At 42.0% G+C, this 17,416-nt stretch overlaps 2 protein-coding genes across 6 annotated transcripts; one reads left to right on the top strand and one right to left on the bottom strand.

The window, feature by feature from the left end:
• Nucleotides 1–6,185: 6,185 nt before the first annotated feature.
• On the bottom strand, nucleotides 6,186–10,998 carry fen1 (flap structure-specific endonuclease 1). The gene is made up of 12 exons (XM_053859939.1): nucleotides 10,933–10,998; nucleotides 10,235–10,341; nucleotides 9,471–9,573; nucleotides 9,283–9,385; nucleotides 9,113–9,176; nucleotides 8,676–8,785; nucleotides 8,475–8,611; nucleotides 8,335–8,401; nucleotides 7,053–7,184; nucleotides 6,817–6,968; nucleotides 6,520–6,634; nucleotides 6,186–6,427 (listed from the first exon to the last, which is right to left on the bottom strand). Exons 2-12 carry the CDS (start codon nucleotides 10,314–10,316, stop codon nucleotides 6,350–6,352), a joined length of 1,143 nt encoding a protein of 380 aa, XP_053715914.1. The 5' UTR covers nucleotides 10,317–10,341; nucleotides 10,933–10,998; the 3' UTR covers nucleotides 6,186–6,349.
• Nucleotides 10,999–11,070: 72 nt separating this feature from the next.
• Nucleotides 11,071–17,136, top strand: tm9sf1 (transmembrane 9 superfamily member 1). Of its 5 annotated transcripts, XM_053859676.1 has the most exons (10): nucleotides 11,247–11,591; nucleotides 12,405–12,533; nucleotides 12,704–12,900; nucleotides 12,987–13,118; nucleotides 13,299–13,421; nucleotides 13,784–14,142; nucleotides 15,075–15,229; nucleotides 15,300–15,485; nucleotides 15,619–15,892; nucleotides 16,001–17,136. In XM_053859676.1, the coding sequence occupies exons 3-10, from the start codon at nucleotides 12,739–12,741 to the stop codon at nucleotides 16,392–16,394; spliced, it is 1,785 nt and encodes a 594-aa protein (XP_053715651.1). In that variant the 5' UTR covers nucleotides 11,247–11,591; nucleotides 12,405–12,533; nucleotides 12,704–12,738; the 3' UTR covers nucleotides 16,395–17,136. The 5 variants fall into 5 exon arrangements, with proteins under 5 accessions (XP_053715648.1, XP_053715652.1, XP_053715651.1 ...); XM_053859673.1 differs by lacking the exons at nucleotides 11,247–11,591; nucleotides 12,405–12,533 and adding an exon at nucleotides 11,071–11,207; XM_053859677.1 differs by lacking the exons at nucleotides 11,247–11,591; nucleotides 12,405–12,533 and adding an exon at nucleotides 11,091–11,149.
• Nucleotides 17,137–17,416: the final 280 nt, after the last annotated feature.

The raw sequence follows: 17,416 nt of genomic DNA, 5'->3' as shown, positions 1-17,416 counted from the left end.
CACAGTGCTTCAGGAGAAAGTCACTTTTTCTATGCCTTTAAATCAGGAATAAAACTAAAGAAATGTCAGATTACATCTAAATTGGGGATTACTGAGGTTGTTAGCAGAGGGGGTAATGTGGTGTCTAATCTAATGCCTGCTGGAGATTAGTGCCAGAGATTAATGCCAGCTCACTGTTTGGCAAGCAACTAGTTAGTATTGACCATATTACTCTGGCGGCTAATACTTGCCATGCTGGGAAAAGGCTGATAAAGCTGACAATGGCCCTTGGCAAGGGTGCAGGGGCTCCGATATTCTATATGCAAATGTTGACATCGTGTTTGGGTTTCCCATCGGCACTCTGGTTTCCTCCATAGAGGTCGTCCATCCACCCGTCTTCTACTGATTTTCCGAGTTAAAGTGGCAGCAGTCAAAGCAATGAGGCATAGAGTTCCACCTCCACAGAAACCTCTTCCATTTCATCTCCCAGGTTAATTGAGATCTGATCTCTTTGGTGCGTCCTGGGTCTGCCTCTGAGCCTCCTCCTATTTAGAGAGACATGTGAGTAAAGCCCCACCATCTAGGCGGCTTCCTGACAAGATGGCTGAGACACATGAACTGACTTCTTCGGATGCAAATGGTCACCAGATCATCTACTTCAAGCTTCTGCCACCTACCTTTTGTTCTATATTGTGCAGACGGGCCTCAACACTGAAGGTGAAGCATGAGTTTTATTTGGTGAGGATTATGTGTACCTGTATATTTGGATTTTTAAAGTTTTTAAGATTTTTAAGACATATCACAACATGTTGTAATGTGTCCTTTTACATCTAAATAATTTAGTTGTCCATCCAAAATTAATGCACACATATTGCCAACATTCAATGAGGGTTGTTTACATGTATACATGTTTCGGATCTTGGTCAGAATTGCATGCTACATGAAAGAACTTCCAACCCCCCAGTTCCCTGTGGCGTGCTTCAGCATGTCGTGAAGATTTGAGCTGAATGATTCACAGCCCGTGGAGACTCCACGGCACGTGTCCTGGGATGAGCCTCCTCAATCTTTAATATGAGATAACATGCACCAGCAGGCTACAGGCAGAGCTCTCTGGACCCGACCGTGCTTGACGTTGCATAAGGACAAGTTTTCGTTTTCTACTTGTGTACAATGATGTTGGTTTCTACCGAGGAAAGATGGCCTCATGCTTACAAAGGAGGCGAACACCACATTGCACGGGCATCCTGCAGTGAAGCAGAAGAACAGTCTTGTTTATTTGCAAATACTAAGTGTGCACAGTGAGACTAGAAGTTTCTTTGTCAAACTGCTGTGAGTGTGTTGAATGCTAAAAGAGGGCTTTTGATGCGGGAGTAGTTTAGTGCTGCAAGCATCAACTCCATGAAGTATTTATGCATTTAAAAGCCCTTGCTGAAAATGCAGCAGCTCTGTCTTAAACGCTGCACTAATAGCAAGAGAGAGGAAGTTCAGTGAGTTCCTATTTACACATGTAAATGCTTCCTGTTATGAAGCAGACACTGGCACAGCATAGACTGATATGAACATGTGTGTAATACACAGACCAAATCTTAGAGTTTGGCACATCAGAGATGAAATACAGTATAAACCCTGGATTCAGTTCACATGCTCCAAAAAAGGTTACTATTGCCAATTTCACTGTCCAACAGCTCATTCCGTATGTGAACACGAAAGATATTATTTTTTAAACATTAATACAAGTCCTGTCCAGGATTTGGATTTGGGGGTTTATAGGCCAGTGCGCTGCCCACTTGTTATCAGATAACATGACAATACTCAAAGTACCCTCATTCCCATTTCAAAAATAAGTTTGCATTGTCACGAACATGGAAGTAGTCAACAGAGTGTCAAAATAATATTAGCAATTGCCAAAATTGGGGCACTGCCCCACAGGCGACAGTTTCAAGTGCACAGATTGAATACATTTCTGGTGCCATGTGACCATTTCGTGTTTGTGATTGGCTGAACTGCTGTGCTGAAGGGCCACTTTCATCCAGTGCCCAACATGCGGCGTGGAATGAACCGGAAGCATTTCCTCCACAATATAAGGATTTATATGTTGTAGTGCTGCACTCTGCATGTCGCTGCCGCAAAACACTCATGACTAATGGTTATTACCAAAGACTGATGACCGAAATGTTCCATTAAAAAAAAAATACACCATAGGGCTTTAAGCAGGTACCATGAGGTCTAGCCAGCCATAGGTGAGAATAAATCACCCAGTAAATTGAGAGCTTGCCTTTTGGCTCAGCTCTTTCTACATGAAAACTCAGGACTGAGGACCCCGCACCGACCTGTCACTCACGTGTCTTTGCTCCACCTCCAACAGTATGGAACATGTTGCACAACATAGACGGATCATCATTCAATCATGCTTATCTCTAAATTGCGTCAAACTATTGTGACACAACATTGTCAACAACATTCTTTTCAGTTGATCTGTTTTCTTCAGGCTTCTGCTGGAATGAAGTAACAAAAAAAAGTCCTGATTCTTAATAAGTCAGGATTTGAAGGCAAGGAGACAGTTGACTAAAAAAGTTGAAAGTATTCTATTTTTTGGCTTTGGTCATTAAATCATATTGTTAACTTGCTATTACTATACAGATTCCTCAATTTTAAAAACCTTTTTTTTTTGCTTGTTTCTATCTTTTACTTCTGAGCTCCAGCTGCTTTGGTAGTGTAACTGGCAGGCTCTTTAGCGTGTTTGTGTGACACTGACCCCAGATCAGGATCAACCGTCATACCCGCTCTAAGCTGTTGACATGGCGGAGATGACCAGCGAGGATGAAGAGATCAATGAGCATTAGCAAATCTGATTATCTGATCAATGTGAGATGGAAAATAGGATTAAATGATCAATGGCAGTTGACAGTTCCGTATCAAAACATGCACTCAGTTAGAGCAACGTGGCACTGGTCGTCATTACACCAGCAACTGTACCAGCTGTTTAACCTGATTTAATCATGTTGCTTGTTTTAAGGGTCGCTGCAGTTTTGATCAATATCAAGTCAATCTAAATTGAATGCAGCATATTGAGCAAAACTTGAGCAGCTGCAGATGTTCAGTTAACCCCCCACACACAACCAGTTTTGTTTTGGGGCTTAAAAGACGGCTCAAAGAAGAGGCACAAAAACAAATCGACCTTCATGCCTACAGTTTCTGGCATTTTGCCTTTGTTACCATGAATACACTGCGGAACACATTTCACCGAGCGTCATTGTTTTAAAGTCACTTGATCTGAAGATTGGCATTGACTCAACCAGAAATTCGGCATGGCAAACAAATCAAAGCCGGGCGGATGGTGCGGCTCATAACCTGGGGAGAATAATTATTCCAGTTTGCATATTACAACCTAATTAATATAAGTTAGTGAAAGAAGCCAGTCACGCAGCATAATATTCTATTCAATAATTCAAACCCACCTAACATGAGTCATGACAAAATATGGTTTGGCCAAGTGGTTCTGAACCATGACTCATGGACTGGAACAAGTGAAATGCCCATTTAATTCGGTAAAGAGGCGAGCTGTCAGAGTATTGTAAATTACAATGCAGAACTTGATCAACAGCATTTTACAACCCCCGTCAAGTTCTGCCACTGCATCAGCTGCGAACTCCGCGTTTCTCAATAACTGCCGCCCCCTGCTGTCACCTCCGCGGTGCTACCGATACCACGTCTGCTCTTGTAACAAGGGGAGGCCGATATCAAATTCATTGTTTCAGCCGGTTAAAAAAACGTTTTATTCACCACGATGAGATTCAGGTATATTGTGCCAATTCATTAAGTGACAGAAAGTTATAATTACCGTATTTACGCCTAGAAGTTGAGCAGGAACTATTGTGAGATGTTGCCCTGCCTTGGCCAAAACAATCTTTCACACCCACAGAAAACTCCTCTCACACTCGGGTGTGAGTGTTTTTCACACCGCTCCGTACCAGTCACCAGGAAAGGAATGTGTCTCTGCCAATACGAATGAACCGACACATGCCTCATTTGACATCGATGGACTTGCGACTGCCGATAGATTCAGTAGACCAAGTACTGACCAATAAATAAGCAAACCAACAGTGAGTCGGTGGACTCTCACCACGTGTGTCTAAAATCTTCACCAGGGGCCTCAGTCAAATAACAAGTGGCCCGCAGCCTCCGCCGCTCCCTCCAGGAAATAGCAATGTTACGATCACTACTATTAACGCAATTTCAACCAAATCTCACCAGGCGCTGCAGTTTTGTCAATAACAAAACATGTTACTATTTCAAACCCAGTAATCAGATTAAAGTTATTAAGATTAAGTTATAAGTCGCCGTACGTTACTATTTTTGCCATTGCGACTGTGAAGCAAAATATTAAAAATGGCTTTCTTAACTGCGTCTTTGGGCATGACCTCATATGCGGGACACGAAAGTCACATTTTTGACTAGCAATATATCACTTTGATTTGTTGCTTTTGGTGAGTGATTTTCAGTGCTGTGGGTTACAGTGTGTCAGAATACAACATTGACTGTACAATCATATAGCTGACATTGTGCTGAAAAAATGACCCCAAACATGGCCAGGCAAATGGTTCTAAAGCTTAGCTACAAAGGTAAAAATCAAAACACTGGAACCCTAAGGCTTGTTCTTAGGTTACATTGTTTCAAAAACACAATCTCAAATTTGGCATAGAAATATTGTTTAGCCACTCAGAGCTGTCCTCGGCTGATAAAGTAACTTGTAAACTAAGTTAGTTTTAAATTAATGTAATCGGTAAAGTACTTTTTGAGGAAGTGATCAGTAATCAGTAGTTGGATTACTTTTTCAAAGAAACTGTGGCAACGCTGCTCATAAATGTCCAAATTCCGATTTGGACATAAACAAACGTGGCTGACCTTGAGATCCATCTTGCTCAACACTATTTCTGACACGCTACATCCTGATCCTGTGTAACATACTCTACCGCCAGTTACTGGTTTAATTCGCTTTATGAATGATCCGCTGAACAAGTGCAGTCACACGTGTTTTTCTATCCTTGTGGAGGTTTCTCATTGACATAATGGTTTCCCCAGGCTTACACCCTAAACCTAGCCATCCGAAACAAATGGCTAACCTTAACCAGGACTCTGAACCAAACTGAAACCCAATTGTAATGACCCTGTTATTTTGAAGTCCTCATCCTCAAACTGAGGCTTATCCTCGTGGGGACCAGCCAACCCCACAATGTCATACGTCACAAGGATAGTGTTCAAGAATTCAGCCCCACAAAGTATGACAAACAAAGTGAAAACACAAACACACATAAACACCCCATCTTCACTTCTCAGACTCCGCTCCTTCAAACGTCCATCAGTCTCTGCCCTTATGACACGTTTTTTACAAGCCAATTTGCAAAGGTCGCATTTAAAGTGAGGTAATTCCAGAACCATAAATAATCTCAACTTTCACCCCAACTGTTTTTTTTTTTAAATCTTCCACAAAATCATGTTAGAAAGTAAAATCAAAACTTGAACAGTAAATAAAATCACTTCTCAGATGTCACAAAATCACACAAGTCAAGTTGAATAGCACTTGGCTCCAACACAAATTCGGTTCAGAGTATGAAATGAGAACAATACTTCATTAGTAATTCTAGACAATGGTTCCCATTACTGGTTATTATCTTTGACTGTGGGAAGAACTGGTGCACAACTCAAGCTTGTCTCATTTCACTAGTGAACTGTAGAAGACAAAGGAAGCTAAAGTTTGACAGACAGAACTGTATGTGTGAGACGATAATGAGTTTAGGTGTGGTAGCAACTACAGGTGAGTCATGACGTCAGACCGCTTCAGTGTAGAGGGAGTGACAGCTGATGGACCAGTAGTCAGCAGCACATCATCAGCCACTCAATGTCTTGTTAACTAGCACTGTCAAGTCTCTCAAAGGGATGAGCTTGATTTCAATAAACCTTCCGACAGCACACTGTCGAGACTACGTTGGTTGGAACGAAAACTATTTCTATACTACGATAAACTAAAACAATTACAGATGATGTAAGTGACCCTTTAGCTAAACTTAACTTTATGTGACATAGAATAGGTGAACGATACAGCGGAAACAGGAAACTGTTGATCTGAAAAAAGTGCATCAAGCTTACCAGCTGTGGACGTCAGAAAAAAAAAAAGTTTCCAAGAAATAAACACAAAAAAGGGTCAATTTTTTATTTACTGTTACACAAAAAAACATGTAAGTCTGACACCATTGGTCCAAAACAGTCAGTCAGAGCAAAGGTATCTTGAACATGCGTTGCTTATCACAGCTCAATTGATGAGGCTACTTTTAGGGATGAGCTTTTATCTGACAACTTTTACTTGTAAACTCTATTTGCCCTTTTTGAATTTGCCAGGCGTCGCTCCAGTCTTCTGCTTCTTTTTGGCAGATCCTTTTGCTTCAGGCTCCTGCAAAATTAAAATGATGAAAAAACATGAAATAATTTTGTAAAAGGATGAGTATCCATAAAATGGTGGGCAGATATTTGTCCAGATGGTACCTTCCGTTTGGACGACAGAGATCCAGTTACAGTGAAGAAGGAGTCCAAACGTCCCTGAGTGCTTCCTTGTCGGCTTTTAACTATTTTTTTGCAGCCATTTCGGATCCTGTCCTCGCTGATCGAACACACCGCAAACAGTCAAACAATGTTTTACGACTAAACCTTTAACACAGAATTCAATGAGGAAGATCGTTTTATCTTCAAGGTGAAGTAAAAAGCAGGGTATTAACGAGCTTTTCATGGCAAACAACGCACCCTGGTGGCCAATAAATATATCACAATTTTATCTTATTTTACCTGAACTGCTTCTCACTGCACATGAACTGGACAAGTCCTTCCTCATCAGGCTCATTCCACTTCAGGTCAACTGTTGAACAGTCAACAACTTCTGGATCCAGAAACAAAGCTCTAGCTTCCTTGTACAACCAGTCCTCTGGAACAGGATGCTTCTACAAGAAGAAAGACACAACATACTTCAGAGGAAACCTTATCAAACACCCGTGTGTCGGGGTATTGTAAAACTGTCAGCGCACATTGAGGTCAATGTTCTCCAGGATCTCTTCGATGCAACCGTGCTGTCGGATCAGGTCGATGGCCCGCTTGGGTCCGATCCCCTTGATGGTGCCGCAGTAATCACATCCCAGCAGAATACACAGATCAATGAACTAGAAGGGAGGAAAAAAAAAAAGAGTTGGGTGGTGCATATTTTCATACCATAACAAATGCATCAAATAATAACGACTGTTTGTTTAAGATGATTAAGTCAGACTGGCACGCATGAGAGAGCCATCACTGAACTGTGCAGTAACAAATAAGGGTGGAGCAAGACGCAACAGTGTTCATGAGAATGTGACAAGAATTTAATTTAATTCACTTATAAGAACAGTCCAACGGCAAAATGTGACTGCACAAACAGGTTTGTATTTAAGTGAGTCACAAAACAGTGCAGGAGCAATTTGAAATGTTTTATAAAATGCATCCACCCATAAGCTTCTCTTGACAAATAAAGTAAAATAATCTATTGTTCCAGACAGTAAATACAAAAATATAAAACCAATTTGTGGAAACACACCTACTTTGCATTTGTGGGGATATTTCACAGATCCCCAAGTTTAAGTCTCAATTTGAGGGTTAAAATGTCAAAATAACTTCTAGCCATTTGTTTTGGATGGTAGGGTTAGGGTGATAGGCTGGGGGAAGGGTTATGCAAAGCAACATGTCAATGAGCGGGATAAACATGAGTGCATGCTATTTTCATTTCTCATCGAAGAGAAAGACGCACAGTTTCATGCGTATTTGCATCCTGTATTAAATCAGCGCGGTGAGGGTATAGCTCACACCTAGAGAATCTCCAGAACACCGACATCTGCCAACAGTGTTTGCTCAAGAAAGACGAGGCCAAAGTCACTTACAATATGCAGACTTGGCAACGACTTCAACGTCAATCATCTTTTCATTTGTAGGTGGAGCAGTCACCGTCTGATAGGTTTCTTCCCACAAGACGGGTTTTACTTAACAAGAAATTATTGTCACAATTTCATCTTGAGATCACATCACGCTTCAAGAGAAAAATAAGAAAACAAAATTGGATCTGGATTATCTGAAAATATAAATGCAGGAAATATACATTTGTTTTTGATCAGTGCAACAAACAAAAAAAGTTCAACAAATTGCCTCTTGGTGTCAATATTCACAGGACACTTGGGAACATGCTGCACTACTTGTGTCAATGATGGCTGTCACTGACCATTAACGCTAACCTGCAGCCAAAATTGCATTCAGTTTGCTTCCAAAATGTACAGGCATGAGCTTTACCTGCTCCTTGGTGAGGTTGATATCCTGCAGGATCCTGTTGAAAGTGAACTCTTGAATAGGTAGTTTCCTAATGGAGCAGAAGGACCATAAAAAAGGAGCCACGTTGAAAGATTCATGAGTCAGGAGCAGAACCACTTTACTTGGCTTCACTGGCGGTCAAGTGTCTGAGCAGGACGTTTGTGCCGAAGGTCAGCCCGTCCATGTCCTCCGTCGCAGTACCAAACACTTTGCCCGACTTAACCAGAGCAGCACAGCTGGCCTCAGCCTCGCAGGGAGCCTGAAAACACCACCGCGAGTTTTAGGAGAGTCGTCAAATAACAGGCACAGTGTCATGACGGTACCTCAATATACGGCACCCCCATCAGGGTCAGAAGCTTCTTGCACTCGTCATTGTGCTGCCTGGTGACCTTCACCAAGCGCTTGCTGAACTTGTCAATGTTCTCCTGTTCGCCTGAACAGATGACAAACGTGTGGATGATGGCACTTTGAGCACTGAATAATGGTGAAACAATTGAGACAAAAACGTGCAATTGCAATAATATATGTGATAATATGCGACAGTGATAGTAATATACGTGCGGACCAAAGTGCGAGTGTGTGTCACTGCGATTACCACCATATGCATCAAAACACTGTGTACATTGAAGTGTCAAATCGAGGAAAACAAAAAAATTTAAATTAAAGTATAAACAGAGTCATACAGTGGAACATTGCTTTCAGGTCAGTGACGAATGGAATCAAACAAAATCCATGGACAGTTAAATGGTGTTTACTGTACCCATTTCCTGAGCTTGTGCCAGCAACTTCTCTGCCTCTGCTCTTCTCTCCCCTCTCTTCTCCAGCTGAAAGGAAACAAATACATTCAAGAGTTAGAAAATAGCTATTGCACCAACTACACAGTCATGGTAATAACAACGACAAACACTTTTACGCGCTGCATATACTCACCTCTGCTGACTTCAGCTGTGGCGGTTTGCCATCAAACACATACACAGGCTTAATCCCGTGGTCCAGCAAGCGGATTGTCCGGTAAAATGTTCCCATCAGATGACTGAGAAATTAACAGAAAAAAATGCTACTGGTCAGTGAATAGAATGTGGACAGTTGGAGAGGAATCTGAACGAGGTATTTCATACCTAGTTGTTTCCCCATCTTCGTTCTGCAGCACATTGCCATCCTGTCGCACAGCAATCAGGAACTGGTAGATACACATTGATGCATCAATAGCGATTTTCCTCCCTGCAAAAGTTACAAGCAGTACTTAAAATGACGTTATTACAAATAGAATAAAAGACTTTTACATGGCAACAAAATTAAAAGGTTAATTTCTCCACCACTAAAGAGAAAAGGGGATTTTCACTGAGAAAGAGAAACGGTATTTGCAATGACTTCAAGGCAGATTGTTCTGTTGTGATGTGAAACAGCACACACAGTAGCTTTTCAGGAGGCAACAAAACCCTCATTTTCAATGCAACAACAGGGGAGTGAGAGCCACTTAGACTATCAGACCCAATTTTTGACCCATCTGTTTACAGTTTGACCACAGTCGCATTCCTCCATCTCTGAAACCATCCTGTTATGAGAAGATTCTGAAGAATGGAGTGACTGTCGCCAGACCAGGTTTTCATCAGCTGTAGATGATCATTGTTGGGGTCTATTTTTGTAATGTTTTTAATTGATAACACTGTAATCACATAACTTTAGATGCATTTCTGGTTGTTACCACAGAGAAATACATTCAACTATATTTCAACCTGGCAACAACAATAACAAACATAGCGGGTCAGGAAGGTCAGAATTATCGACTCGACGTTTGCAGCACTCAATCGGTTTGACAAGTCGATATGAAACGTAGTGAAGGGCAGTGGAAAATGTTGCTGTGTGACTGGTGTTCTATTACCAAAGTAGTTCTTGATGTCTTGCTCCTTGATGGCTCCGGGTGCATGGTCAGCAATCAGCTTGGCGAGCCCATGTATTCCCATGGTGATCAAGTGAGGTCCACACAATCTGCAATTTAACTCAACATGAGACATGCGATCACGGAACCAGAAGGGAACAATAAGCCTCATTAAAGACTGTGCTTGAAATTGAATTGGCCAAGGAATAAAACCATTTTTTCTTGAGTTTGACTGAATTTATTGAATAATATTTCAGATAGCATGCCAGTACAGTGTAGTACTGTTGTATAAATAAGACGCAACAGTCACAATAATATTACTGGAGATGAAAAAAAGCTTTCTTAAAGTTAAAGCATCATCTGTGGTCGAGTAAACGGGATGCCACCGTAAAGATCAAGGCAAGCGAACAACGCACTGATAACGGTTTTGAGTTCAGCAAAACCATGGACTCCCCGAACGGAAGCCCTGTACTTGAACGACGAGTTAACGGCCGCTGAGAAGCTTTATAAGCCTTAGTTTTTAAAACAAGCTTTCACACGACCCGCCAACTTTTAGATAAACAGTGGTTGGTCTCGGGAAATTCTCGGCTAATCCGGGAAAGTTACATCACCACGGAACCGGTTCTCATGCTCCTTTCATAGACGTTGTCCTAAACTATCAAGTCCTTCACGTCTAATTCAAGTTTTATCGGAATACATACGTATAAAGAGAACACTGCTGCCCGTGCAAGCCCCCAGGACGTGCGGTGGTTTCGCGGGAAATAACAAGGCAGGCATTACTAACCAAAACGTCGAGCTGCGGATCGTCACTGACATATCACAGCACTGCGCTGCTGGATCTGTGAGCGATTGCACAGGTCTCGTCTCACTGCGCTTAGGACAGGAAGATGTGCAGCGGAGCAACGTTACAGGCTGCAGGTGAAAATAAAGCGTCTGAATGTTTTTGGTACCACTGCTACCCGACGTGTGGATTACAGTGAGTATTTATCGTGGCGTGCGGCCGGGAAGAAGGGATTAGTCAGTGCTATCTGACCGTATCGGAGGTGTGTTTTAGCTTCTCCGCCCACCCCGGAAAACTCGCTCGGGCTGTCGTGATTTTGTTTTTAAGGTGACGTGGAATCGGACGCTTTATGGTGCACATTGACCAAACTACCTAGCTTCAGGGGGGATATGTATACGACTCCCAAGATGCTGTCTTGTGAATTGGGCAACATGTGTTTGAACAAATACCGAGTTTGAGCTCCAGTATCTCAGACCGGAGTGCAGAGATCTTCCGGGGCCTCGACTCGCTTCTACAGACCCGGTGGAAGGACAGGTTTGATCGCATCTCGCATCTTGCGCTGAAGCAGCGCGGGTTTCGGTATGCTTCAGTATTTACCGATTTTTATACCTATATCTGTCTTTAAATCTTTATTTCCAGCCACACCTTCTCATCAAACGTAGACTAGTTATAGTCCACATGATTATACATTTGGCTCTCTCGTCGTTTATTCAGTGCAAACTGACTTTTGAATTACTCGAATTAAGTGTCATTGACTCGATTGAACTGTGGACGGTCTGTAGAACTCGACTGAATCCATGTTCTCATCACCGATAACGTTCAGTTGGGTCTTTCTACTATCTATGCCACGCACTTTGCTATATTTGTTACTCAAGTTGCATCTCGAAACTTAAGTAATTCTAATAATTACTCTTGTAGGTACTTGAAATTCGAGATCCCCTCTATTTTTCCTAGAAGGTGAGGTCATGTTTGTCCATTTTAATATTAAACACTGTGTAATAAGTGGCTATCACGCTAGTTAATAGCTGAATTATAACATCTATAACAGATCAGTGGTTCGAGGTGTGGTTGTTGCACATATTATTGTGCCAAGGTAAACATGTATGAGCGAGACGTGGGTTTTTTTCATTTGTTTTTGGCCAGCGGAAACCTAACATAAAGCTGTGAGAAGAGTCTTAGTCACCAGTCATATAACATTAATTCAAACCAATTTAGCATCCATCCCCATATTCAAATACCAAAGTTATGTGGTTATAATACACTTCAGTTTTGTTTTTTATCTGGTTCAGTGATCAGAAACCTTGCTTTTGAGTGGACCATTAGTTTATCATTTAATTCATTCTAAAATAATATGCTTGTAGTTGTAATTTTGAATGTCGTCGATCTGTTTAGATTTCCTACAAATGGTGTGTTACTTTCTTGAAACCGTGCCAGCGATGCAACAATGTGAAGCGTGTGCTGTGATCCTGGGAGACATTTAACACGATGTATGAAGTAGCTGCTGATCTTTTTCACCTTCAGGTCAGGAAATGAAACTATCGTGCAAATGCAGTTCAAAATGTGTTGTGACACTGCAAACAGTTCCCTGTCAAAATATTGCTTACAAAATATGTAAATGCTTGACAAAAAAAAAATCTGTTGTTACCGGCTTGTGAATTAATTTTCCCATTTTGTCTCATTCTCTTACAAAGTTTGACACTGTAGAACAGGAGGTCACCTCAGGAAAATGGACCTGAAGTCCATTTGGCTCCTCAGCCTTGTCTGTGGCTGGGCAGTGGGCTTCAAGCAGGGGGATAACGTGACTCTCTATGTTAACAAAGTGGGCCCTTATCATAACCCCCAGGAGACATATCACTATTACACCCTGCCGGTTTGCAGACCACAGAAGGTTAGTCTTTTTTCCCCACTTTTTTTTTGCTGTTCATTTCTATATTCATTCAACTATATAGATTCATTGTAACATGTCCTTCACAGGTGCATCACAAATCTCTGAGTTTGGGAGAGGTTTTGGATGGTGACAGGATGGCAGAGTCTTTATATCACATCAAATTCAGAGAGAACGTGGAGAAAAAAACTCTTTGTAAACTCACCTTATCAGGAGAGCAGGTACACACATCCTTGTTCTAATGGCTAATAAAACCTTCAGTGAAATGTTTGTTAATACAGGTGAAAGTGGTGCGTCCATTCATTGCCATACGCACACAGTTAAATTGTAAATTTCCTGACACTTTTTTTCCTTGTGAATTAATGAAATGATGGGTAACATACTGCATGCATGTTCTTCAGGTTGAGCAACTTCGGGAAGCTATTGAGGAGTTGTACTACTTTGAGTTTGTCCTGGATGACATTCCCATTTGGGGATTCGTTGGATACTTGGAAGAAGGAGGCCTGTTGCCTCACACTCACAAGGTAATGTGTCAGTCATACTCCACAAACATTTAGTGTGGAGCATTGGGTTTCTGACTCTGTTAGTTTTAGTTTAAATTAAAAAAAAAATTAAATGCAATATACTTCATCAGCGATGTGCTGTGTGGATTTAAAGCAAAGTGATTTACTCAAAGTGTTTTTTAAATCTTTTGAAACTCCATCCACTACATTTCACAGGACCACTTCCTAATAGATCACATTGTCAGCCTTGACACTCACAAACTTAAATCAGCATCTTAGTAGTTTTTTCAACGTTTTGCTTCAGTACTACTTTTGTCATTATTTGTTGACGTACTCTTTTAAGGAATTTGGGACCATTTATAACTTCATTTTTCCATCAACAGGTGGATCTATGGAACCACTTGGACTTTAATATCGAGTACAACGGGGATTCTGTGATCTTCGCCAATGTATCGGTGAAGGACGTCAAACCAGTCCCTCTGGAAGAGGGTGCCGGGTCAGCTGGGGTCGGAGTGGGAGTTGGCAGCCGAAACTTGACCATTACGCACACCTATAGCGTGCGCTGGTTCGAGTCTTCGTTGCCTTATTCACGTAGAGCTGAACGCCTCAGAGACTACTCCTTCTTTCCCAAAACGCTGGAGATCCACTGGTTGTCCATCATTAACTCACTGGTGCTGGTGGTGCTGCTGCTGGGTTTCGTCATCATTATTCTCATGCGAGTCCTGAAGAACGACTTTGCCAGGTTAGTTGAAGAACCTGCTGTAGTGTTTACATTTTAAGCATCAGTGACCAGATGCTGGAGACGTAAATATTCAGCCTGAAATGGTCTTCTGTTGAATGTAACAATTTCTGTGTGAATTCAAATTGAATGGTGTGTTGCTCTTTGCAATGTCCAGAGACACCATAGTATGATGTCATGAGGTGACTTTCCTGTTGGCTGATCCATGTAGTGTTGATGTAAACTAACTAGTTAGCTTCCCCACCGTCAAAGAAATGTCGGAACGTCTCATAGTGGCTAGGTTTTCTAATTCTTCCAGTGAACATATATGCATGTCCTTAAACTGGTTCTGAAACCAACTGTCATACCAAACATTTCAAACAAAAGCAGCTCAAGATGGTATCAATGTATAAAAAAAATGAGTATGTCCCCTTGTTTATGTGCTAGGGTGAGGTGTTTTGTATATTACCTTTCAGTGTTCAGGGCCATCTATTAACCTTCAGACCCATCACCATTCATTATTCCTTCTAAAATCATATGGTTCAAATAAGTCAGGTCTTTTGATAGAAACAAACAACTCTTCTTTGTCACAGAAACCATAATCTTTGCCTGTATCTCGCTCAACTTTCAGCTTGTTTACATCTTCATCTCCCCTCATTATGTTCATGCATATGAAAACGAAAATTTACACTCAATGTTCGATAGTTATTCACCATTCAAATGGTGTCTTTGAATGAATTATGTCATGGAGCCCATGGAACACCTTTATGCAAAGTCGAGATACCTGTTGAAATTCAGATCAGAGTCATAAGCAAGGAGTCAAACAAATGTAATTCCTCAATGCAATGTTTGCTTGTTTTTCTACTGACAATATAATATCAGTGGACATCTGAGGAATTAACCATATAGACCAATTCAGCATCCTTTTCATGTTTCATTTTCATGCTTCATTGCAGATACAACGTTGAGGAGGAGGGTGGCTGTGATGATATGGACCACAGTGACAACGGCTGGAAGATCATCCACACGGACGTCTTCAGGTTTCCGCCCTACAAGAGTCTTCTGTGTGCCGTCCTGGGGGTGGGGGCTCAGTTCCTTACCCTTGCCACTGGTGGGCATCTGACCAACTACACTGCTGCAGTTTGACTTGCACAGCTTACAGATTACTTTCCTTTCCACAGGGATCATCATCATGGCATTGCTGGGAATGTTCAACGTGCATCGTCATGGCGCCATCAACTCCGCTGCTATCGTCCTGTACGCGTTGACCAGCTGCGTGTCAGGATACGTTTCTTGTAGCTTTTACACACAAATTAATGGACAGCGATGGGTTTGGAACATCATCCTCACATCGACCCTTTTTTCTGGTGCGTTATAGTTAATTCATTATATGTTTTGTATATTTTGCTCTACTTTTTTTTTAAACATGCTTTATGAAGACTTGACTTGCTAATATTGTTATGACATATAATATGCTAACTTTTTACGTCTCCCGCACAGCTCCTCTTTTCCTAACATGGAGCATTGTGAACTCAATCCACTGGTGGTGCGGCTCCACTCAGGCCTTGCCGGTCACCACCGTTCTGCTCCTGCTAGCTGCCTGGATATTGGTTGGCTTCCCGCTGACTGTCATCGGCGGCATCGTGGGAAAGAACCGCGCGGGCAGCTTCCAGGCCCCGTGCCGCACGCGCAACATCTCCAGACAAATTCCGGCTCAGCCGTGGTACAAACACACCGCCGTGCACATGGCCATCGGTGGCTTCTTGCCGTTCAGGTGAGCAAAAAGTGTAAATTGACAGCCAGACATTTTAAGTAAAACAAAGAATGAAAGATGTCAGTATGGTTTTATGAATCTTTTGCATCCATTGATTCTGTCCCTCAGTGCCATCTCAGTGGAGCTGTACTACATCTTTGCCACTGTTTGGGGAAGAGAACATTACACCCTGTATGGAATCTTGTTGTGTGTCTTCGCCATCCTCCTGTCAGTGGGGGCGTGCATCTCAGTGGCGCTCACCTACTTCCTGCTGTCTGGGGAGGACTACAGATGGTGGTGGCGCAGCGTCCTCAGCACCGGCTCCACCGGAATCTTCATCTTTGTTTACTCTGTTTTCTACTACAAGAATCGCTCGTCGATGAGTGGCCTAGTGCAAAGCACAGAGTTCTTCGGCTACTCTCTGCTGACGGCATTCGTCTTCTCCCTGATGCTGGGCAGCATCTCCTTCTGGTCTTCGCTCGCCTTCATTCGCTACATCTACCGCAGCCTCAAGATGGACTGAGCGCAGACGAGAAGCTGCTGAAGCGATAACGGCTGGTCCTTGCTGTAGAAAGACAGGCTTCGGTCACAGACTCTCCAGTGGATCAGGGAGAAGAGAAACAGAGGCCTTCGACTTTTACCTGAACTATACGAGCTGTGAATGCTGGAGTATGTGAGACTTGAATGGGGAGGGGCTTCTTTCTGTATTTAATGATGAAGTGGCCGGACAAAGGGACGTGTGTCAAAAATGATTTTATAATGGCAGTTTGAGAAGTGTTGTTTTCTTCGCAGGTTGCAGTTAGACATGTGGTGTGAAATCCCGTCGTGCTGATTAAATTTATTTCCCCAGAGTGATCAAGTGTTGCATATATCACTTTTTTTGTGACGATTTACTTTATTGTGGAAAATGTCATGAGGTTCTAGGGTGAAGGACATGTCGCACTGTGAGAATACTAGCCAGGAAATGCTTCTCTATGTGAGAATGCTTGGTTCTTTTTCCATTTAGTCATGAAGGAGCTTTTCTACCGCAGCCTTGTCAAGCTGCCTATGCCATAAACAGGAATGAAGTTGGTCTAGCTTGGGAGACACCCTGCATTTTCTCTTCATGGTGGCTGGGGAAGAACATTTCATCTCACAAAGTGAGTGACATGAAGGTTTTCTGCTCAGATTAGATCCCGTTTACTCTCAATTACTCCATCTGTCTTTCAAATTTCAGATATGTATGTAGACAAAAGGCCTGGCCTCGAGGTGTGTTCAAACATATTGAACATATTGTTTGATAGTGAAGGCATTGCTATGTTTTTTAAGCAAAATAAACATTTTCTACATGATATACTTGCAGTACTATCAGTAAATCATTAACTTCACTCATCCTCGTTAGTCTGCTTTTTCCAACAACAAATGATCATCCAGGGATAACTGTTATTAAAACCATAATCTACATTAAATTGTATTGTACAGTGAAAAATTAGTGTTTTTCAGTGCATGCTGTAATGAGATTTGAGCAGACCCAATCCATAAAGCAGGACACAAAGAGACATTATG

This window comes from Synchiropus splendidus, chromosome 3 (assembly GCF_027744825.2).
Source record: "Synchiropus splendidus isolate RoL2022-P1 chromosome 3, RoL_Sspl_1.0, whole genome shotgun sequence".
NCBI lineage: Eukaryota > Metazoa > Chordata > Actinopteri > Syngnathiformes > Callionymidae > Synchiropus > Synchiropus splendidus.
Note: the sequence above shows the minus strand (reverse complement) of the source record. Positions and strands in the feature narration are given on the sequence as shown.